Source organism: Mauremys reevesii, linkage group 14, assembly GCF_016161935.1.
Source record: "Mauremys reevesii isolate NIE-2019 linkage group 14, ASM1616193v1, whole genome shotgun sequence".
In the NCBI taxonomy this organism is placed as follows: Eukaryota; Metazoa; Chordata; order Testudines; family Geoemydidae; genus Mauremys; species Mauremys reevesii.
In genome coordinates this window covers 1,983,568-2,005,801 of record NC_052636.1, presented here as the reverse complement: position 1 = coordinate 2,005,801, position 22,234 = coordinate 1,983,568, and the positions used below count along the sequence as shown (strand labels likewise).

The 22,234-nt window shown below is 49.3% G+C and overlaps 2 protein-coding genes and 1 pseudogene across 3 annotated transcripts in view; 1 reads left to right on the top strand and 2 right to left on the bottom strand.

Moving 5' to 3' along the window:
* Positions 1-22,234, bottom strand: part of LOC120381427 (zinc finger protein 883-like) — a 244,231-nt gene that overhangs the window by 199,185 nt on the left and 22,812 nt on the right. The gene's annotated exons all lie outside the window — the stretch shown is intronic.
* On the top strand, positions 522-9,228 carry LOC120381442 (zinc finger protein 300-like). Of its 2 annotated transcripts, XR_005588058.1 has the most exons (4): positions 522-559; positions 3,553-3,666; positions 4,006-5,324; positions 6,953-9,228. XR_005588058.1 is itself a non-coding variant. In XM_039499640.1 (3 exons), exons 1-3 carry the CDS (start codon positions 526-528, stop codon positions 5,217-5,219), a joined length of 1,362 nt encoding a protein of 453 aa, XP_039355574.1. In that variant the 5' UTR covers positions 522-525; the 3' UTR covers positions 5,220-9,228. The 2 variants fall into 2 exon arrangements, 1 of the variants encoding a protein (XP_039355574.1); XM_039499640.1 differs by having other exon boundaries at positions 4,006-9,228.
* Positions 15,642-22,220, bottom strand: LOC120381443 (annotated as a pseudogene).

The window sequence follows — 22,234 nt, the reverse complement described above, 5'->3', positions numbered from 1 at the left end:
CTTAGATGGGTCTAGGAAAACTGACCAGATTCCCAGTGCTGGAGCCTGATCTGACTATTTGAAATATGAAGGGGGCACCCATCAGTGCAGCTTAGGGGAGATGTGCCTCGCCTCATATCCAGCTCCTCTCGGTGAGGAGGGTGTTGGGCTTCCTACCAGGAAGCTCTCCCTGGACCATGTGAGGGGCTCCGTCTCCCGTATCAGTCGGTGGCTAGTAGGTGTGTGATGGATCTGCTGGGACTGGGAGAGACAACGGGCTTCCTGTTTGTTTCCTCACCCTGGTGTTTCCTGGATGCTCAATGTGGTGTGGGGTGAGACTCTGTTGACTGCGAACCTCCAAGAGTTTCCATTTGATTGGCTCCTTTCCCCCCATGAATAGGGGGGCTGTGAGTGGGGCAGCAGGTACTGAGTGTTGGACTCTTGCTCTTTCAGGGGCCGGTGACCTTCGAGGAGGTGGCTGTGTATTTCACCAGGGGAGAGGGGGCTCTGCTGGACCCCGCTCAGAGAGCCCTCTACAGGGATGTCATGCAGGAGAACTACGAGAATGTGACCTCGCTGGGTAAGGAGTCCTGTCCCCTCGGTTCTTATCAGGGGAAATGAACAGCTAAGATTCACGTCACCCCCACAATGCAACCTCAACTCTGCCCTGTTTCAGCAACACCCCAACATGGCAATGACACACATACCAGCCCTCTGCCCTCCCCTGCTACAGAACACTTTGGAAACAGAGCACGGGAGCAGTACGGCATAAAGTCTAACATAATCGTTTGGCTCATGCAAAACTTGGATTTAGGTGCCATGTAGGGAACAGAAGTTTCTGACACCTGGCTGGCAGTCAAACCATCTCAGACTTGCAAAGTGATATCACCCCTTTACCCTCTCCCTGAGGATTCCTTTTGAGTCATTGCCTTCACTTTGTCCTGACTGAACCCTGGAGACCACTAGCACGTATGCCACCAGGCTGCTGACAATCTCTGGGACAAGAACACACCCTCATGCACCTTCACTGACTCAGCATGAAAATGAGGCACACTTGGTCCCTCGAGGTTCACGTGCACCTCTCTTCATATCACAGTCACAGCTCTGCCCAGCTGCTCCAACTAATCCGTCCTTCATCAAATTACAGCTCAAGGTGACACATTGCACACAGCTGGAGGGCATGCAGATAAATGCTGGTATTCCAATCTCTGGAACACAACACAAACAGTGACGTGTTATTTTAGTCCTTTGTCTCTATTGTAGATTTATAGACTTCTATGGCCAGAAAGGACTATTAGGTCATTTAGTCTGAGCTCTTCTATAACACAAGACACAAAATTGCCTCCATTTACTGCTGTATTGAGCTGAATACCTTGTGTTTGACTAAAGGGTTTTCCAGAAAGGCATCCAGTCTTGACTCGAAAACTTCCTGAGATGGAGAATTCTCCACTTCCCTTTGTAGTTTGTAAACCTTTGCACGAGCCTTACTGAACCTTTCCCAGTGGCTAGTGCCAATTCCAGGGTTATGGAAGGGGCAGAGCCAAGCTTGTATTGCAGGTGTGGCATGTGCTTTAACTCTTCATTTCATAGTTTTCAGAGGTTTCAGTTTAGCTGCCATGCACATGCTGAAAGGACACGAGTCAGCACAGGGCAATTTGAACTTTGAATCAATGTAGTTTATGGGTATTTAATTACCTTGTGTTTTTTTTTAACGTTTTTTTTTCTTTGCCACTGTGTCTACCCTAGAGCTTGTGCTGGCATAACTATGTTGATTTTTGACATTCCTAACTGACAGACCTATTCTGGCAAAACTTTTAAGTGCAGACTGGGGAAAAAATGTGGATGTGGATTTTAGATCAGTTTGAAATATTACTCTTAACCCAAACATTTTGTTATGAGAGGGCAAAACTTCTTAGAAGAATATCTGCAGGATGCAAGACACACATTGTCTGAAAGGTGGCAGAGGCAGGGCTCAGTCTCAAATTCATGAGTGTAAATCAGGTTCAGTGGCCACAGCACAGCCCCTTGAGCCAAACTATGACAGCAGCTTGCTAGACATCCTCTAGCAGTTAACAGAGATTTTGTCTTGCTGCACCAGTGCATTCAATGGCATTGACTCATCAGTTTGGCTTGTGCTGTTCTAAATTCCAAAGTCTACAGTGACTAACTTTTTTCACTACTGGTATCCCAAAGAGGCAGTAGGTGCCATGTATTAACTGAGATAAATACTAAGTTACTGAGATCAGTTGGGGGACAATGAGAACCATCGTTTCAGCCCCAGCTCTGTGCAAGGCAAAATTACAAGAGCTGGATGATTTTATAAAAAGCTGCGTAGGAGGTGTGTGGGGAGGCTATATTTTAGGGACCTCTTGATCAAATAACCCCTTAGTTGGACACTTAGCTCTTCCCTGAATGCCCATGAAAAATTTGTCCAATCCGAATAAACGTGAATTTGCGATTAGTTAGAATAGTTGGTCTTTAAATAGAAAATAATGCTTCCATTGAGCTAGCTCTCGCCTCTCGGGGAGGTGGATGACGTATGCTGACGGGAGAACCCTTCCCGTTGCTGTAGGGAGTGGCTACACTGAAGCACTACTGCAGTGCAGCTACAGTGTTTCAAGGGTAGATAAGCCCTGAGATACGACTTTCAGTGACACCCCAGTCCCTCCTAGTCCTTATTGCGCTGAATCCCACCAGCCCATGCTCAATGGTCCTGGCTTCCTCTGGGTTTCTCTCTGTGAATAAGAAGCCTATCCAGGGTGACTTATTTTAGATTAAGTCATGTGATGAAATCTCCAGGAATACATCCAGACAAAATTGGCAACCCTATTCCCAGCAGAGATGGGGCTAGTTAAATCCCTCATAAGTGAGCCTACGATTTAGTCACAGAGGCTGCGGAAGTCAGGGAATCCGTGACTTCCAGAGACCTCTGTGACTTCAGCCTGCGGAGGTAGGGAGCTGTGGAGTACCCCCACCCATGGGAAGCCTAGAGCTTCCGGCCACCACGGGCGGCGGAGGGAACCCCGCAATTCCAGGCTGCCGAAGAAAGCCCCAAGCTCCCAGCTGCTGCAGGTGGGGGTACCCTGCCTTTCCTGGCCGCTGCAGGTGGCAGGAGAACCCAGCAACTCCATACTGTGGCGGGTGGCAGGGGCCCCCCAGAGCTCCAAGCCACCGCAGGCAGCGAAGCTCCCAGCTGCTGCAGGCAGCGGGAGGCCTGCAGCGTCCAGCGACAGGGGACAAGGGACCTGGAGCTCTGACACCCATTGAGCAGTAGGGGCCTCAGAGCTCCCAGCCAGCCAGCAGCTGCCCAGGCGACGTGGGGACCTGCAGATCCTCATTTTGTCAGGGATATTTTTAGGTCATGACATCCGTGAATTTTTCTTTATTTTCTGTGACCTGTCTGTGACTTTTACTAAAAAATCTTAGCCTTACTCATGCACATTTGATCACCTAGCGAGCTGCCCCCAGGATTTTACTGGTTAAAATGGGCTAGGGGTTAAAGTAATAGAATCTTCTTTGTGACGAATGTCCCATGAATTCCCCGATCTCTCTTGTTTTCTTTCCCCTGAGCAGGGTTTCCTGTTTCCAAACCTGATGTGGTCTCCCAGCTGGAACAAGGGGAGGAGCCCTGGGTCCTGGATCTCCAGGGCTCTGAGGAGAGAGGGATCCTGAGAGGTGTCTGCATAGGTAAGGAATCATTAAATCAATTCCAGAACTCTCAGTGCCTGAAAGAAACAGCTGGGACTCCCTAAAGAGACCCTGTGAGCTCCTGGAGTTTAGGATTATCCCCAGGAGGTATTTTATCCTCAGGGCAGCTGTCACAAATGGCTTCCAATTTATACCTGGCAGTAGTTCCCTCCCTGATGGGAGGTGGAGGTAGAATTGCTTCCCTCCTCTCTCCCCTGTGGAGAAGAGTTTTGGAGAATTCAGCTACTAGTTCTTTTTTTCTGTCTCTCCAGCTCTAATTTTGGTTTGTTTCCCCCTTTTCCATCCCTGTTTCTGAGATTCTTCTCTCTATCCGAGCAGGTACTGGGATGGTGAGTGAGAATGAGGAGCAGACTCCTCAGCAGGAAGATGGTGATCAAGTGGACCCACATGGGGGATTATCGCAAGGATCCAAAGGGAATGTGTCCAGGCATCGTGCGCAGGGAAAAGCCTGTGAGAGTGAGCACAGGCCAGAGAGGGAGCAGAGAAACCCGCCCAGAGAGAAAGAGGGTAAATCCATTTATTGTCCAGGAACTCACAAGGACCTCGAGCAAATCACAGCCCAGCAGATAAAACCTACAGGAGAGAGAAGAAACACATACACTGAGTGTGGGAAAAACTTCACTCTGAACTCCACCCTCATTACACATCAGCTGATCCACATGGGAAAGAGCCTCTACAAATGCTGTGAGTGTGGGAAACAGTTCAGTGTGAAATCAACCCTAATTAAACATCAGACAAGCCACACAAGAGAAAGATCCTATCAGTGTTATGAGTGCAGGAAAAGCTTCACTCAGTACTCATCCCTTATCAGACATCAGAGGATCCACACAGGAGAGAGACCGTACGAATGCTGTGAGTGTGGGAAAAGCTTCACTGCCCGATCAGATCTTAATAAACATCAGAGGATCCACACAGGAGAGCGCCCCTATGAATGCTGTGAGTGTGGGAAAAAGTTCACTTGGAGCTCAGCGCTTACTAATCATCAGAGAATCCATACTGGAGAGCGACCTTATGAATGCTGTGAGTGCGGGAAAACATTCCTTCAGAGCTCAGGCCTTATTAATCATCAGAGGATCCACACAGGAGAGCGCCTGTATGAATGCTGTGAGTGTGGGAAACAGTTCGGTAAGAAATCAAAACTGATTAAACATCAGACAAGCCACACAAGAGTGACACCCTATGAATGCTGTGAGTGCAGGAAAAGCTTCACTCGGAGCTCAGCCCTTATTAGGCATCAGAGGATCCACACGGGAGAGAGACCATACGAATGCCGTGAGTGTGGGAAACGCTTCACGGTCAAATCAGACCTTAGTAAACATCAGAGGATCCACACAGGAGAGCGCCCGTATGAATGCTGTGAGTGCGGGAAACGGTTCACTTGGAGCTCAGCGTTTATTAATCATCAGAAAATCCACACAGGAGAGCGACCCTACGAATGCTGTGAGTGCGGGAAAAGTTTCATCCGAAGCTCACACCTTCACAGACATCAGGGTCTTCACAAGGGAGAGACACGGCATAAAAACTTTGTGTAGGGCAGAAAAAATACATTTTTAAAAAGACATTTGCTAATTCTTACATAGTGGCCTTTTAGGGCTGTTTGCACCATTCGCATCACCGTGTTCTCTCAGCTCCTTCAGGTGAGTTGCCCACTTTCCTTTTGCAGGTCTGGGGTGAATCCCATGGTCCTTTCTACTAATTCTTTCCTCCTGTGAGTCGTGGGAGTGTGTCCCTCCTGCCAGGAATGTCCATCAGCCCTAGCTGGGGGAAATAGGGGTGACCTCAATTAGCTACACTGAGCAAAAACCGACCTTGACTTTGTCTCCTCTAGGATGGAAACATGGAGTTGGCCGCTCAAGGTAGTGATCCTAATGTAAACACACAGATAGCTTTGCAGTGGTGACACAGCCCAGGTACAGTGGTTGGGGTTACCTAGCACCTTCCCCTTTGACCTGTTCTAATCAACACCAATATCCATAGTCTAAACAAGCCCCGAGGCTCGCATTCAAACTGTCACCCTACTGGCAGAGCGGTTGTCCCCCCTTTGGCAACAGATTGGCTCATTCCCAGTTGTTCTCACGCTGGTCCAGGTTGTGCTGGACAGCAGGTTTTGTGGGTTTTTTTTCACTATTTTTCATATTGAAATATATTTCAATATAACAAAGAGGAGGAGCAGCAGTGGGACAGATGTATCGTTTTGGCCTTTGTGACAAAGGAAGGAAATGGGCTGAGTCGGATGGATTCCCTCCTTCTCCATGACAGTCACTATGCCTGTTCCCTCCAGCAGCGCTGGTGTCTGTGTGAGAGCCACAATGGAGGTTTTCCTCCCTTTATTCTACCCCCCACCTCCCAAAGAATCTCTGCAATTTGATCCTAAATCCGACTCATTAGGGCTAGAGATGCAAGTGTCACAGACCTGGATGGGGAATTCCAGTGGATACAAAACACAGAGTGATCATTCTGTGCTTTTATCTCTGTTTCCATCTGTTGGCAAAGCCACGTCTGGACATTTTCCTGCTGATCTGGGATTGTTAGCAGATGAGAAGGGTGGCAGTTTTCCTCCATTACAATGTTGCTAATTATTTTTGTAAATAACATGACTCCATAATACTGAAGTGCTGTTGAATGAAACAGGTTTGAATGGATCAGAGGAGAAAATGATGGGGGAATTTGCTCTCCTGATTATTTTTGAGTAATCAGAGGTAATCCGCTCTGGAATTTCATTTTGTATGAAAGAGAAAGTGACTTATACTGCTCCATGTTGTGGCTTTTTCTCTCTCTCCTGAAGGCCATTTCGTCACATTGAATATTAGTTCTCTGGGATGTAGCTCGGATTTATCAAGGACTTTGGGACAAATGACTGTTTGCTAAAAGAATCCTTCCTTATTTTAGCTGTGTCTTTCCCCCCCTGCTGCATGATGACATGAAAAAAGCTCAAGTGCAGTTCACTCATCAGGAGAGGATGCTCCAAACCATTGGGCATGCTGCCAAGGAAACAGTAATGAGTTTAGGGCTCCACTCTGAAATGGTGAACAACAGCACACCCCAAATTGTGCAAGTAACTGAAGTAACTGGATGCATGTGTCCTCCTATGATTTGGGAAACGCTGTCCCTGTCTGTGTTGATTTGGAAAAAATAGATGTTCATTTCTGGTGAACTTGCCCATGAGAGATGCTGCAAATGTGCACTACTGTGAACTCAGTGTTGAATGTGATATAGCTGCAGAATATCTATTTTTAATATACTCTGCTCCTTTGGTGACTTGCAGGGATTCTGATGCAGGAGTGTTTCTAGTCCCGAACTTGGACCTGTGCCACCAAATTGGGTGTGTTTGGGGAAGCCATTCCTCACTAACACTGCTCACATTTTGGGTGGTTTTGTAAAGGATTCAATTCCAGAGAAGTGTAAATGTACCCTGACCATGGTCAAGGATTTGGCAAGAACTCAGTTTGATATAGAAGGCACCCAGTACTTGATTTTTGCCCTAAAGAAGGAAGCTGTGGTGAACTACAGTCCAGGTAAAACGCTTTGTTTTTAGCACTGCTCCTTAGTTCAGTGGCTCAGATTACACTCCCAAAGGATGCCCTGGCTCGACTGGAAGGTCCTTCACTATTTGGATCCAAAGTTCCGTGAGGCAAAGTGAGAAATAGTTGATGCCTTCAGAGGACATTCCTTCACCAGCCTGATTGGGAAACAAGGAGTTTCATGCTGTGGAAATGGTGGTAACTGATGAGGGAATGAATATGTCAGGTTCCAATTTCAGACTGCTGGAAATACAAATGTTGAGTCCTGTCTCTAGGCTTTTGTCTCGTCGTTTTGCTCTTGTGTCTTATGCAGTTGTGCCACTTTGCCTCAACTTTCTGCTTCTTTGAAAGAGTGGAAGGTGTGACCTTCCCACATAGCATGAGACCCCTTTCACCAACACTTGTGTCCAAATCCCCAGAGATAAATGAACTCTCAGATGTGGAAAGCTCCGGTGCTGGTGTAGATCACATTTACATTGTGCTCACTTGGTGGAAATGGGGATTAAAAGGAAACTAACATGTATGATAAATTTTTACAATCTTTGTTCTTGTAACCAGTGAAAATGAAATTACCAGTGAAGTTAATTTCAGATTAAAGCCTAATTTAGTGATAACCTGAATTATCACACTGGCACACTGTGACTTGCATCGGTTTGCTTTTTGCTAGTAATATACAAAGTGGTGGCTAATCTTAAAACGTATATTTGATGTAAAATACCCAATGTGGACTGAGGCGTTCTGAAGTACATCATCACTCCAAGGCTGAGGTGGTGGAATGTGTGAGGAAACTAGTGTATAGGAGAACACAGAACCAGACTTCAGTTGTTTCTATTTCAAATGGAATATGTTTTGACAAGCTTTAAAGTAAAATTATGTAAGGAGACAAGTTGTGAAACCTTTTACCAAATTAGACTGTACGGGCCACTCAGTTCCCCTCTTCTCTGCAAAGCAAAGATGTATAATGTCTGTCATGAGATGTCCCTGGTTCTTTTTAAGAATGGCAATGGATGCATGATGCAATAGGTTGTTTTTCTGTTGTTTTGTTTTTGCCGCCTGTTATTTTTATGGGAGCTGAGACCCCTTTTCCTGTTTTGAGGAAGCCAGCTGTTATGGCTCAGCCTTTAAACCCTCAAGCCAGGCTATGGAAACTGTCCTTGGTTTTTTCATTTTTGAGATCTTTGGGGTTCAAATCTCTACCTTGCACGTGGTTCACAACAACCGATATTTTAAGAAAACTGCTGAGTTGAGTGGGACTCTTCCAAACTGACGATAGCTCAAATTCTGCCTCACTTGAAATGGATCTGGCCACGTTGTCTGTAACCAAAGCATCCTTTACTCCTCATTTGCCTGGAGACTTCAGGGGAGTGACTAATGTGGGGTGAGCTGGAATCAACCAAAAAGACCAAAGTAAAGGTGGAAGCACTATTGTACCAGCAACCTGTCTAAGAAAGATGGACATGCCAGGACCCCGAAACTGATCCCGTCTGGGGAAGGAAGTCTTAACATCAACAACAGGCTGTGCCAGCCTTGACCTGTCTTCTCCTACCTGAGAGAGCCTGTGACCCCATCACCTGAGTCCTTGACTGCAGCTCTAGCTCCTACTCTGAGTCCAGAGTTAGATTCAGTTGTCCATTTCAGTGTCTTCTTGTTTTTTCTATATTTCCATACTTGTTTTTATTAACTGGGAGATGTCCCAGCCTTTCTATTCTACTGTGGTGTGCATGTGTGTATGAAACCTATCACATCCACGCAAGGAAGGAGCTACAAATATAATTCCCTAATCTAAATAAGCCTAAAATTCTGCCCTACAAAATGATTGAACATGTGCTCCTTGTTCTGGGAAAGTGTTCTAAGAACCTAAGCTGTTGGATATATACTGTTAAATACCTGTGTATTAAGGTCTGAATCTGTATCTGTACTAAGTTTTTATCTGTGGAAAGCCGCTGGGAGAAGGTTAGCCACATACTGGTGAAATCTAAGGCAGAAGCCCTGAAGTTGTGGCTTAAATGTGAACAATAAACTGGTGTTAGTATCAAAATATTGAATCGGCGCAGTGTGGATCACATTGCCTGGGTGAAGTTCTCTAATTGGGATTAATAACTAAATGGACAACTGCCTCCTTGGGTTCCTGCTTTAGGATTTTTAAGGGTTGATTTTTTTGTTGTATTATTCTGATGATTTGGCTAAACTGATGACTTGCTTCCAAAGCAGGATCCTTGTTAACTGATGAATTTCCTGAGCTGACCTGACCGTGATCACAATACTGTATACCCTGGGCTCCTCAGCGCAGGTAATTCCCTGGGATCCTGATGGCAGCAGATCTTTGGGCCGGAATCTCAGGATCTCTGGCTCCAGCAGGAAAGGGCTGAGACGGCTCCTCGGCTGGAGCCTCGCCCAAAGATCCTCTCTCTCTGGTGGTCAACCCAGCCTGAACTGGGCTGCTCCCTTTTATACTAGCATAGCGCTTGGAGCATGCCTAGTATGGTCTGAGGGGCAGGAACTCCTCTGCCCAGAGTGTGGGGTTAACCCCTTCTGGCCTAGTCTGGGGTATGTATGCCTGTGGTGGGGCGGCTGCCCCACCCCCATGCGAGAGGGGGCTAAAGTAGGCCAGGGCAGCTGGGCGGGCTGGCAGCCAATCAGGGCCAAGGGTAGAGCTGGCCAATCAGGGCTAGGCTAGGCCCTATATAAAGGCTGCACAGGAGAGCAGCAGACAGTCTCTCCCAGGCCTTCAAAGGATGAAGGTCTGTCTCCTGTGTGAGGAGGCCAGGGCAGGCTCGTGGGAGCCGAAGGGAACTCCAGCCCGCTACCTGCCAGGCGGCAGGCCCTGAGGGAAGGGCCTCACCGGTGCAAAGGGGATGAAGGGGAAGTGGCCCAGGGAGAGGGATGCACAAGGGGAGAGAATAAGAGCAGGAAGGCTGCTGCCAAAGGGTCCCTGGGTCCCTAACCCTAACCCCTGGCCTGCCTCCATTCCAACCCCTTCCCCAAAGTCTCTGCCCCCTCCCTGCCCCTGTTGGACTCCTTCCCCAAATCCCTGCCCCGGCCCCGCCTCCTCCCCCCTCCCTCCCACAGCTTGTTATGCCTCAAAACAGCTGTTTTGTGGTGGAAAGCGCTGGGAGGAGAAGTGGGGACGTGGTGGGCTCCGGGGAGGGGGCAGAGGTGAGGTGAGCTGGGGTGGGGAGCTTGGCTGCCGCTGGGTGCAGAGCATCCACCAATTTTTCCCTGTGGGTGCTCCGAGGCTGGAGCACCCGCGGAGTCGGCGCCTATGTCCTGCATCACTCGATAGAGGCAGTCTCCCTGGAGCTCAAATTGTGGCCCCTGGGAAGGTTGTGGCAGGGTGTCCCCTCCTGGGTCTAAGGCCACCACCTGTTCACAGGCTTGGCTCAAGGTCAGATTGTCCAAAAATAGAGAGACAAAGTCCCTGTCATGCTCCAACTCTGTCCGGGCGTCTTCTACAGGGCACTTTCCCCCTGGGTCAGCCTCTGAGGAGTGGCTGAGTCGTTCCCCCTGCTGCTCCCTCTCCCAGTGGTTACCTGCAGTATCATTCGGTATTCTGGCCAATCTTGTCCCAAAACCACGGGGCAAGTCAACTTGGTGGCTACGCTGCCCTGGAGGGTTTTCTCCTGACCGTGGACCTCAAGTCATACCCAGGCAGCCAGGTAGGGCTGTATAGCCCCATGGATACGCTGGAGGTGTAGCTGTGTCCCGGAGAACTCGCGCCCAGAGACGAGCCCGCCCCGAATGAGCATCCGGCTGCAGGCCAAGTCAGCTAAGGCCATCATGGGGCTCCCTTCCACTCAAACGGGGCCTCGGCATTTCCCTGGACTCTGCCTCCAGGCTCAAGAGCCAGCTACACAGACTTGTTCATAGCGACAGTCCACGTAGGGGCAGTCATGCCAAAAGTGCTCTCCCGGCCCTAGGGTCTGCCTTCGGTGGCCTCTGTGCCTCCTGGGTGGGGGGTCTCCTTCCCTGTTGGTTTGGGTCTGGCACACTGGATACCTGCTTTCAAGGTTTGGCGGGTTGACCAGCAGCCAGGGTAAGTGCCTTAGCTCTGCTGGCTCCATTTTGCAGTGGTTCTTCCCCCCCCCACCCAATCGGTCCATCCATCCTCCTCAGGCTCCTGGACCTTCAGGGTTGGGCCTCTGGTTCATCAGCCGCTAGTTAGGCTTCCATCAGTTCTATGGCTTCCGCTACCATGGCTGGCCAGTGCCTCTTTCCCCCACACAGGAGGATCTGCGTGAACTGTTTGGGGACTGAAGTATCTTTCACATGGGCCCCTGCCTGCTGCGCTGGCCCCACTCACTGCCAGGCATCGTTCTGCAGGCGCTGGGCTACCAGAGAGGGTCTAACCCCCCCTTGAGGGGGGGGACACCTTTCATGACACGTGTCAGCGTTTGTCAGGGTTAACCCCTGTCTGGTCCAGAATGGTGGCCTTAACTTTCCCATAGTCAAGGGCAGCCTGGGGGGTCCAATCACTGGTAGGCTGCCTGCACTGACCTAGTCAGATAAAGGGCTAACAGTGTGTCTCCAGTGTGCCAGAGGCCACCCCTTCGAACGTCACCAGGAATGCCTTGGAGTTGTCTCCTGGTCCCATTTTCGACAGCCACAATGGGAGACCATCAGGAAAGGCCCCCGGGTCCTGCTTGGGTGTCCATGTTGGATGCATCAGCGTGGCCAGCGGTTGGATCAAATGCTCTTGGTGAATTTGAGATTGTGGTGAAACCCACAGTCTGTTTGTGCTGTTAGGTGCGGGAGGGTTCTGGGCCCAGCTGAGCTGGCCACCACGGAGGGGGCAGACGGGGCTGGGGCTTGCCTGGCTCATCTTGGGTTTTCAAAACAGAAGTGAGACTTTCAAAGCCTATAGTCCACAGATCTGGGCATTAAACCTTCCTCCCTGGGAAGGGATCCAAGGAGACTGACAGTGGAAAGACAGACAGAGTGTGGGTGGACAGACATATGGGCTGGGCACGGCGTGAAGGAGAGCTCCCTGGTCTGTATGTGAGGCAGACTGAAGGGGAAATGAATGGCTGTGACTTGTCAAATCCTAAACACAGCGAGACGCTGGAGGGGGCAGAACTAGAGTTTGTCATGAGAAGAAATTCAGACCCATAGGGAGCAATTAACCATAGAGCAAAGGGTCATGCAGCAACATGGGGCCTGGGAGGGAGACGAAATCACCTAACTTCTTCCTGAGAATTCAGTGGGCTTTTCGTGTTCTTCTCCCTTTCATAAAGACACTCGGGAGGGAGATGGCAAAAAAAGTCACCCCCAGGAGAATGACTTTTCCTTTGCTTCCTGCTTTTGCCAGGGCAGATGGGAAGGACGTGCTCCAAAGCAAAACCCCAGAGCAAGCCACCTGAACTCTGGCCAAATCACATTGGGATCCAAGCTTCCCAGCTTGCTCTGTTTGAGAGAAAGACAGATTCCCTCCTGGCAAAGGGAAAGGGTTGCCCAGGACACTTTATTCTGCCTGGTCATCCTGCTGCTAAACTTTTGGAATTAATGAACATGCGGTGGAGCCCATGTTATGGTGAAAGAAGCCCCAAGAACAGCCAGGAGGGCTCCTGCTTCAGACACAGGTAGACTTCTAGAACATTTAATGTCTCCTCCCAAACTGTGTTTAGGATTTTCTTGGATTAAAGGATCCCCGGCCAAAGGGGATTTTTATTGTTTTCTTTCTAAGAGTTTAGGATTGGAATTGCTTTGCTAGCTTGTTAATATCTAGCTGGTAGCCTGGGCCTACCCTACCGTACCTGACAGCTTAGGTTCTTTGAACCCTTTCACAGACCAAGGAGCACATATTCAATCATTTTGTAGGGCAGAACTTTAAGAGTTCCTCAGTTTGGGGCTTATTCTTTTTAGTGCCTTCCCTGCATAGATGTGACAGGTTTCATACACACATGCACGCGCTGAGCCCCATTGTAACACCGTAATAGAATAGAAAGGTTGGGATGTCTCCCAGTTGATAAACACAAAGATGGAAAAATAGAAAAAGTAACAATAACATATTGGAATTGACAAGTGATTCTGCAGCTCTTTGGACTCACACGTGGAGTAGGAGCTAGAGTCAGGGACTCGGGCGATGGCGTCGCAGGCTCAGTACTCCACATTCACAAGCTTTTTCAGGTAGGACGACACAGATCAAGGCTGGCACAAACTGTTGTTGATGTTACGACTTCCTCCCACAGAGGGGATCAGTTTCGGGGTCCTGGAATGTCCAGCTTTCTTAGACAGGTGCTGGTACAAAAGGGTTTCCACCTTTATCTTGGTCTTTATGGCTGACTATTTCAGCCCATATTACAGTCACTTCCCTGAAGTCTCTGGGCAAATCAGGTGTGACGTTTGCCTTTGAGTACAGACAACGTGGCCTGATCCATTTCAAGTGAGGCAGACTTTGGGTTAGTGGCCGTTTGGAAAAGCCCCACATAACCCAAACGTTTTGTTAAATCTTGGTTGTTGTGAACCACCTGCAATCTGGAGATGTGAACCCCAAAGGACTCAAAAATGAAAGAAAATCAAGGACAGTTTGGAGGGGGTTTCCATAGCCTGGCTTGATGGTTAAAAGGCTAAGTTGCAACAGCTGGACTCCTCAAAAGGGAAAAGGATTTTCACTTCCCATAAAAATAATGGGTGGCAAACAAACAAACAAACAAACAAAATCCCAGAAAAGGTAACTATTGCCACATGCATCCATTGCCATTCTTAAAAAGTACTATGGACATCTATTTAAACACGTTATGCATCTTTGCTTTGCAGAGAAGCAGGGAACTCAGTGCAGGGGGAACTCGGCTGGAGGGGTCAAGGCTCCAGCCCAGTGGGGGTGCATGGGCACAAGGGGTGGAGCCAGGGGCTACCCTTCCCAAAGGAGGGCTCCACCTGCCACTCTTGACCCCATCACATTTGCCTCTATCGCCGATATCATATTGCCGCTATATAACTCCATGGTAGGCCCACGTGTTGAATACTGCGTGCAGACGTGGTTGCCCCATCACAAAAAAGATGTATTGGAATTGGAAAAGGTTCAGAAAAGGGCAACAAAAATAATTAGGGGAATGGAACGGCTGCCGTTTGAGGAGAGATTAATAGACTGGGACTTTTCAGCTTGGAAAAGAGATGACTAAGGGGGATGTGATAAAAGTTTCTAGACATCATTACTTATAGGAAGTAAATAAGGAAGTGTTATTTACTCATAACACAAGAACTAGGGGTCACCAAATGAAATTAATAGGCAGCAGATTTGAAACAAACAAAAGGAAGTATTTTTTCACACAACGCACAGTCAACCTGTGGAACTCCTTGCCAGAGGATGTTGCCAAGGCCAAGACTATAACAGCCTTCAAAAAGAACTAGATAAATTCATGAAGGACAGGTCCATCAATGGCTATTAGCCAGGACGGGCAGGGGATGGTGTCCCGAGCCTCTATTTACCAGAAGCTGGGAGTGGGTGATGGGATGGATCATTTGATGATTCCCTGTTCTGTTCATTCCCTCTGGGGCACCTGGCACTGGCCACTGTCAGAAGACAGGATACTGGGCTAGATGGACCTTTGGTCTGACCCAGTGTGGCCGTTCTTATGTTTCTAAAACTCCCTGTCCCAAAAGTGGTAGCTGGGAGCAGCACTGAACTCATGACCTATCACACTCAAGCCGTGTTGCAGTTAAGAGCTCTGCCTGGAGCCAGGGCATGCACTGTGAGCTGACCTCGGGTATGAAACTCAGGGACGGCTAGAGCCCCTCCATGCTCCCCCTGAATGGTGCCCCTGCAGCCAGGAGGAGCCGAAGCAGGGACCTCTGGTCCTCCCAAGATTGAGACTTTTCTACACTTTGACTTGACTTTCTCTGACTGACTGAGCCATCTTCCCTTCCACCTCCCAATCTCTTCGCCTGAGCATCACTCTTCTCCCCATCTGTGGCCTTCTCCCTTACCTTCACCTGGACCCAACAAGAACAACACTCTGTGGCACCCACATGCCAGTGGCTGCCCTCACATTGTTCACTCTGCTGGTGTGTTCTACCCCTTCCTGCATCTGTCTGGTCTGCTTGGACTGTCAGCTCCTCGTGGCCAGGGCTGTCTTCCTTTTCTGTGTTTGTACATCATCTAGCACAACTGTGGCTTCTGGGGCTAAGGGAATTGAAACAATAGCCACTAATACAGAGCTGCCTTGCGACTTTGCTGTTACAGCGCGTGTAATCCTGTATCTCAGCAGTGCTAGTGAGGCACGGCTTTGTCAAACATGGCCAGTTTATTTCTCTAAGCTGGTGGCACAGGTGTCAGTTAGGAACTAGACACAAGCCGGGCTCACAATCTCTGACATGTTTCAGAGTAGCAGCCGTGTTAGTCTGTATCCGCAAAAAAAACAGGAGTACTTGTGGCACCTTAAAGACTAACAAATTTATTTTAGCATGAGCTTTCGTGAGCTAAAGCTCAGTGGGTATTCACCCACGAAAGCTCATGCTCCAAAACGTCTGTTAGTCTATAAGGTGCCACAAGACTCTTTGCTGCTTTTACAGATCCAGACTAACACGGCTCCCCCGCTGGTACTTAACATTCATATGGTTTGTCCCCAGTGTGGATCCTCTGATGGCCAATAAGGGCTGAGCGCTGAGGGAAGGTTTTTCCACACTCTCTGCAGTCATAGGGCCTTTTCCCTGTGTGGATCCTCTGATGCTTAATAAGGGTTGAGCGCTCAGTGAAGGTTTTCCCGCACTCACAGCATTTGTAGGGTTTCTCCCCTGTGTGGATCCTTTGATGTGTAACAAGGTTTGAGCTGGTAGCGAAGCTTTTCCAACACTCGTGGCATTCATAGGGTTTCTCCCCTGTGTGGATTCTCTGATGGTAAACAAGGGCTGAGTTCCGAGAGAAAGTTTTCCCACATTCACAACATTCATAGGGTTTCTCCCGTGTGTGGATCCTCTGATGTTTAATAAGGTGAGAATGCTGAAGGAAGATTTTCCTGCACTCACAACATGCATATGGTTTGTTCCCGGTGTGGCTCTTCTGATGTCTTATAAGGGCTGGGCGCTGAGGGAAGGTTTTCGCACACTCACTGCATGCATAGGGCCTTTCCCATGTATGGATCCTCTGATGCTTTATAAGGGCTGAGCGCTCAGTGAAAGTTTTCCCACACTCACAGCATTTATAGGGTTTCTCCCCGTGTGGACCCTCTGATGTCTAATAAGGGCTGAGTGCTGAAGGAAGCTTTTCCTGCACTCACAACATTCATATGGTTTGTCTCCAGTGTGGATCTTCTGATGTTTAATAAGGGCTGAGCTCTGAGGGAAGGTTTTCCCACACTCTCTGCATTCATAGGGTTTCTCCCCTTTATGGATTCTCTCATGTGTAACAGGACGCGAGCGCCTACTGAACTTTTTCCCACACTCAACACGTGCGTTATTTCTCTCTCCCATGGGGATTCTCTGCTGCGCCGTGGTTTCCTTGTGGCCTTTGTGAGTTCCCTGATCATTAACAGATTTACCAACTTTCTTCATTGGATGGTTTCCCTGCTGCTTCTCTGGCCTGTGCCAACTCTCACAGCCTTTTCCCTGCTCACAAGTCCTGGACACACTCCCTTTGCATCTTTGCAATAAAGACCCTTGTGGTTCCACTTCATCATCTTCCTGCTGAGGATTCTGCTCCATGAGCTCTCTCACCATCCCATCACCTGCTAGGACAGAGAAAGAAAAATCTCAGAAACAGGAATGGAAAAAAAAAAAAAAGCTGAAAATGGAAAAAGTCAGGGATTGAGTTTCACCAAACTCTTTCTTAAAGGGGAGAGAGGAGGGGATCAATTCTGCATCCAGTTCCCATCCAAACACTTTAGGAGAAAGAAGTTTGGGGAAGGAGATACTGCCAGGAGTTAGTCAGGACGGGTTGAGCAATAGCTGCCCTGAGGATATGACCCCTGCTGGGAACAATCGTGAACACAGAGAGCTCACGAGGTCTTTGTTGGGAATCCCAGCTATTTTCTTCAGGCATTGAGTTGGTTTAATGCTCACTCACCTGTATAGCTGCCTCTCAGGAGTTTTCTTTCCTCCGAGTCCTGGAAATCTGTGGAAAACAACTCTTCCCCTTGTTCCAGCTGGGAGATGACATCAAGTTTAGTTTCCCTAAGGGGAAAGAAGACAAGCGAGATCTGGTGAATTCGTGGGACTTTTGTCACACACAAAAAAAGTTCTGTTGTTTTAATCCCAGCCCATTCTAAAGCAGTAAAATCCTGGGGTCAGCTCCCCAGGTGCCCCAAGGTTCAGGGCTCTTTTCTTATGAAGTATTTAGCTGTGCCCATGTCTACTAGGAACATACACACCAGACACTCATGATCAAAAGGGCTCTCAAAACCCAGAGCAGGTAACTCCATGTCGCAGAAAGGGAAGACTCCAGCCAGAGGGGAAGTCCCCCTAGAACTGTTTCATACTGACAGAGAGAGGGCCACAGTCACTGGAGGAGAGAGAAAGGCCTGAGACCTGACAGCTGAGGGGGGACACTCAGAGAGGTGAGGAAGGGCACAGAGAGGCAGCTAGCCCTGCCAATCACTGTGACCCCCCACGCTCCTTCCTCTAACTGCTCTCACCCTTCCACACCTCCAGGGACCCAAGGAAAAATCTCTCCTTGGGTTCTCTCCTCTCCTCCCATGGCCCACACCCCTCCTTCCTACCAGTTCCCCTAAATTATCTGCTCCCCAACCCTCATCCCATTATCTCAGTTGTTCCTTAGTCCTCATTCCCAAGAGCTCCTGCCAGAAATGTGTCCCTTTGCAAGCACCCTTATTTCCTGGAGCACTCTCTACCCAGCACCCATGATACCTTTACTCTAACCAGCACCAACCCTTCTAGGTCCTTGGTTTCCATTGCTTCCAGCCTTCCACAGCATCCTAACTCTCTACAGCAGCTATTTCATGGCATCCCTACCCCTTACCACTGCCCCCAGTCCTCCCAGCTCACAGGAGGTCTTTGCCCCAAAGCTTCCTCTCCCCGCTCTCTAACACCCTCCCTCCCACTACCCAGAACCTCCCCATTAGTATCATTTACTATTCCTGTCACCGTAGCACCTAGTAACGCTATTCATGGACTAGGATCCCGTTCTGCTGGACACTCTATAAACAAAAAACTGTGTCTGCACTAAAGAGTGGATAAGGGAGAAGGGTGGCTGTGGTACCTAGACTTCAGTAAGGCCTTTGATACGGTCTCGCATGATATTCTTATCAATAAACTAGGCAAATACAACTTAGGTGGGGCTACTATAAGGTGGGTGCATAACTGGCTGGATAACCGTACTCAGAGAGTCGTTATTAATGGTTCCCAATCCTGCTGGAAAGGTAGAACAAGTGGGGTTCTGCAGGGGTCTGTTTTGGGACCGGCTCTGTTCAATATCTTCATCAACCATTTCGATATTGGCATAGAAAGGACGCTTATTAAGTCTGCAGATGACACCAAACTGGGAGGGATTGCAACTGCTTTGGAGGATAGGGTCATAATTCAAAATGATCTGGACAAATTGGAGAAATGGTCTGAGGTAAACAGGATGAAGTTTAATACAGACAAATGCAAAGTGCTCCACTTAGGAAGGAACAATCAGTTTCACACATGCAGAATGGGAAGAGACTGTCTAGGAAGGAGTATGGCAGAAAGGGATCTAGGGGTTATAGTGGACCACAAGCTAAGTATGAGTCAACAGTGTGATGCTGCAGGCCAGGTGTAGGTACCTTCTGTTCCCTACATGGGACCTAATCCCCCGTTTTGCCTTAGCAAAGAGAAGGTGTTAGACTTTGTGCTATACTGCTCCTGTGCTCTGTTCCCAAGCTGCTCCGTGGTGTTGCTGAAACAGGGCAGAGTTGAGGTTGCACTGTGGGGTGTTGTGAAACTTAATGCTTCACTTCCCCCTCTAAGAACCGAGGGGACGGGAATCCTTACCCAGCGAGGTCACATTCTCATAGTTCTCCTGCATGACGGCTCTGTAAAGAACTTTCTCGGCGGGGTCCAGCAGAGCCCACTCTTCCCTGGTGAAATACACAGCCACCTCCTCGAAGGTCACCGGCCCCTGAAAGAGAAAGAGCCCCCACTCAGGTCCCGCTGCTACTGACAACCCCACAATTCACAGGAGAGGAGGGCCAATCACGTGGAAGCTCTGGGAGGCAGGCAGACAGCATAATCCCACACCTACCCCATCAGAACAGGCAGGAAGCATTAGGGTGAGGGGAGAAAAAGAGAGCCCTTCACCCCTCCGAGCGGAGAGAGGGGACAGGGGTCTTCACATCCATCACTCACGTACGAGCCAGAGGCTCTTACATGAGATGAAGCTCCCAGCAGAGTCCATGGACAACACCATGATGGGAATGGCAACACCCTCCCCATTGATGATAACTAGATGGGACGGGATGGGGTGCCTTCGCTGGGCCCCACTGGAGGGGTAAGTTACCTCTAAGCAGCGCAGTTGCTCAGCTGCCTATTAAGCCCCGCGCAGGGACTCAGAACTGCAGCAGGGAGAGGCACCCCTCCCCGCCGGCCCCAGTGTGGACCTGCCCTGGACTTGCTGCAGCTGGGGGAAAGGTGCCTCTCCCCCGTCCCCAAACACAGACCTGCCCCGGACATGCTGCGGTGGGAGAGAAGCCCCTCCCGCGGCACCTCCCCCTCTGCCCCAAGCTGCTGTGGTGAGAGAGGGCTGGGGGGGGGCATCCTCTCTCCCCACCGCAGCCCCAGGGCAGCCTGTACCCCCAAACCCCTCATCCCTAGCCTCACCCCAGAGCCCACACCCCCAGCCAGGGCCCTTGTCCCCACCCAATCCTCTGCCCCAGCTCTGAGCCCCATCCTGCACCTCGAACCTGTCGTCCCTGGCCCCACCCCTAGCCAGAGCCCTCACCCAACCCTCTCCCCCAGCCCCAAACCCCTCATCTTCAGGCCCCCCAGCCCCAAGCCCCCTCCCATACCCCGAGCCCCTCATCCCCAGCCCTAGAGCCTGCATTCCCAGCCAGAGCCCTCACACACGTCCTGCACTCCAACCCCCTGACCCAGCCCTGAACCCCTCGGCCCCACCACATGAATTTTGTTATGTGCATCAATACGGAGGTGATGTGTGACACATACAAAATTAATTCCACACGTGGATGGAAAAAAATAGAGGAACACTGCTGGTGGGTGCCCCTTTGTATCTCACAGCAGCCTCTGGATAGTAGATTAGGGCTCTAGTATTGGACTCTGGTAAATTTTCCCAGCTCACTCCAGGGGGGTTGTTTCCTGTTCCACAAATTAGGGAATCCCCCCCCCCCACAAACCCCAGGAGTCTGTTCCTGCCATCTAGGCCTCACTGTAACCAAATCCCAGCACGTTTTTCACACCTCGCCCCCCTCCCTTTCTCCACCCTGTGTAATTCCTAACCCCTCCCACCTTCAGACTAATCCCTACTCCCTCCCCCCCCCGCCCCAAGTGCCCACCTCCTGTGTATTTACTGCCCTTCTCTCTCCCCAACAGGAACCCACCAGCAACTCCCCGATAATCCCTACCTCAACTGGCTCCATTGCAGCCATTTCCCTTCCCTGGAAGGATGGAATGATCTGGAGCAAAACACGGATGTTGCGCTGCAGCCTGTGAGGGCCAAAAGGGAAATTGTGGACATGTCAGAACAGGAAATAATTTTACATCAAAATCCACCCCCCATTCCCCGGCTCCTTCCCTGTACACTAGTGTTCTAGACTGTTGCGCAATTAACAGAGAAATTCAAAATACAATTAGTAATGGGGGGACTTTACCTACCCAGACCTCTGTTAGAAAAGGAATTAAAAAAACCATTAATGACATGGATAACGGAGTGGAGAGTATGCTTATAAAATTTGTAGATGACACCAAGCTGGGAGGAGTTGAAAGCACGTAGAATAGAATTTGAATTCAAAATGACCTTTATAAATTAGAGAATTGATCTGAAACAACAAGATGAAATTCAATAAAGAAAACTGCAAAGTACTACATTTTAAGCAAGGAAAATCCAATGCACAACAACAAAATGGGAACTAACTGGGTAGGGAGCAATACTACTGAAAAGGGTCTGGAGGTTATAGTGGACCACAAACTGAATCTGAGTCAGCCATGTGACAAAGTTGTGGAAAAGGCTAGTTAAGTACTGGAATAGTTACCAAGGAACGTTGTGGAATCACCGTCATTGGAGGTTTATAAGGACAGGTTGGACAAACACCTCAGTGTAAGAGCAGCAAAGAATCCTGTGGCACCTTATAGACTAACAGACGTTTTGCAGCATGAGCTTTCGTGGGTGAATACCCACTTCTTCGGATGCAAGAAGATAAGTCTATAAGGTGCCACAGGATTCTTTGCTGCTTTTACAGAACCAGACTAACACGGCTACCCCTCTGATACTTGACCTCAGTGTAGGGGGCTGGACTAGATGGCCTCTCAAAGTTCATTCCAGCCCTACATTTTTATAGTTCTATTCCGAGGAAATGTTTGGTCACTTTATTACAGCACTGACCGGCCCCTTCCACCAGCACTAAACCACCGGGACATTTAAAAACTCTCCCAGTAACAAAGCCTGAGAACCAATTGTGAGACAAGAGCAGAACAAAAGGGGTGACTCTGGGGGATTCCCCCCCACACACACACCCCGATGTTGTCCCCAGGGCAGCACACTCCCACAGCTAGCGGGATAGGGAATTGTTTTTTCCTCTCCTTGCACCTCACCTTGTCACAGGGAAGTGAATCTGCCCAGGAATGCTGCAATAAGTGTGTGTGGGCAGGTCAGGGAACTGGGAATCTCTCTCCCCAGTTATTTCTCCCACTGCCCCTTTCAGTCTCTCCCTCTTTTCTCCTTACATCTTCCTTCCCCCGTCGCTCCACCTCTGGCTGAGGGGCAGCCATTCACTCTCCTATGGCTGGATCAGCTCCTGCAATTGCTAAGGGGAGGAGATATGTGGGGTAAGGGAGCGGCTATTTGTGCACAGGCATTTTCATGCCTGTCCTCAGCATTTTCCCTGAAGTCTCCATTAATCACCTGGAGTTTCTGGCTCAGATGTTGGTGTTGGCAAAGCCTA

Bases quoted from the DNA above. Each gene is read 5' to 3' on its own strand.
- LOC120381442 (XM_039499640.1), top strand. From the start codon at position 526: ATGCAGGAGAACTACGAGAATGTGACCTCGCTGG. The intron at 560-3,552 runs GTAAGGAGTCCT...TCCCCTGAGCAG, and splicing joins CGAGAATGTGACCTCGCTGG to GGTTTCCTGTTTCCAAACCT. The intron at 3,667-4,005 runs GTAAGGAATCAT...CTATCCGAGCAG, and splicing joins CCTGAGAGGTGTCTGCATAG to GTACTGGGATGGTGAGTGAG.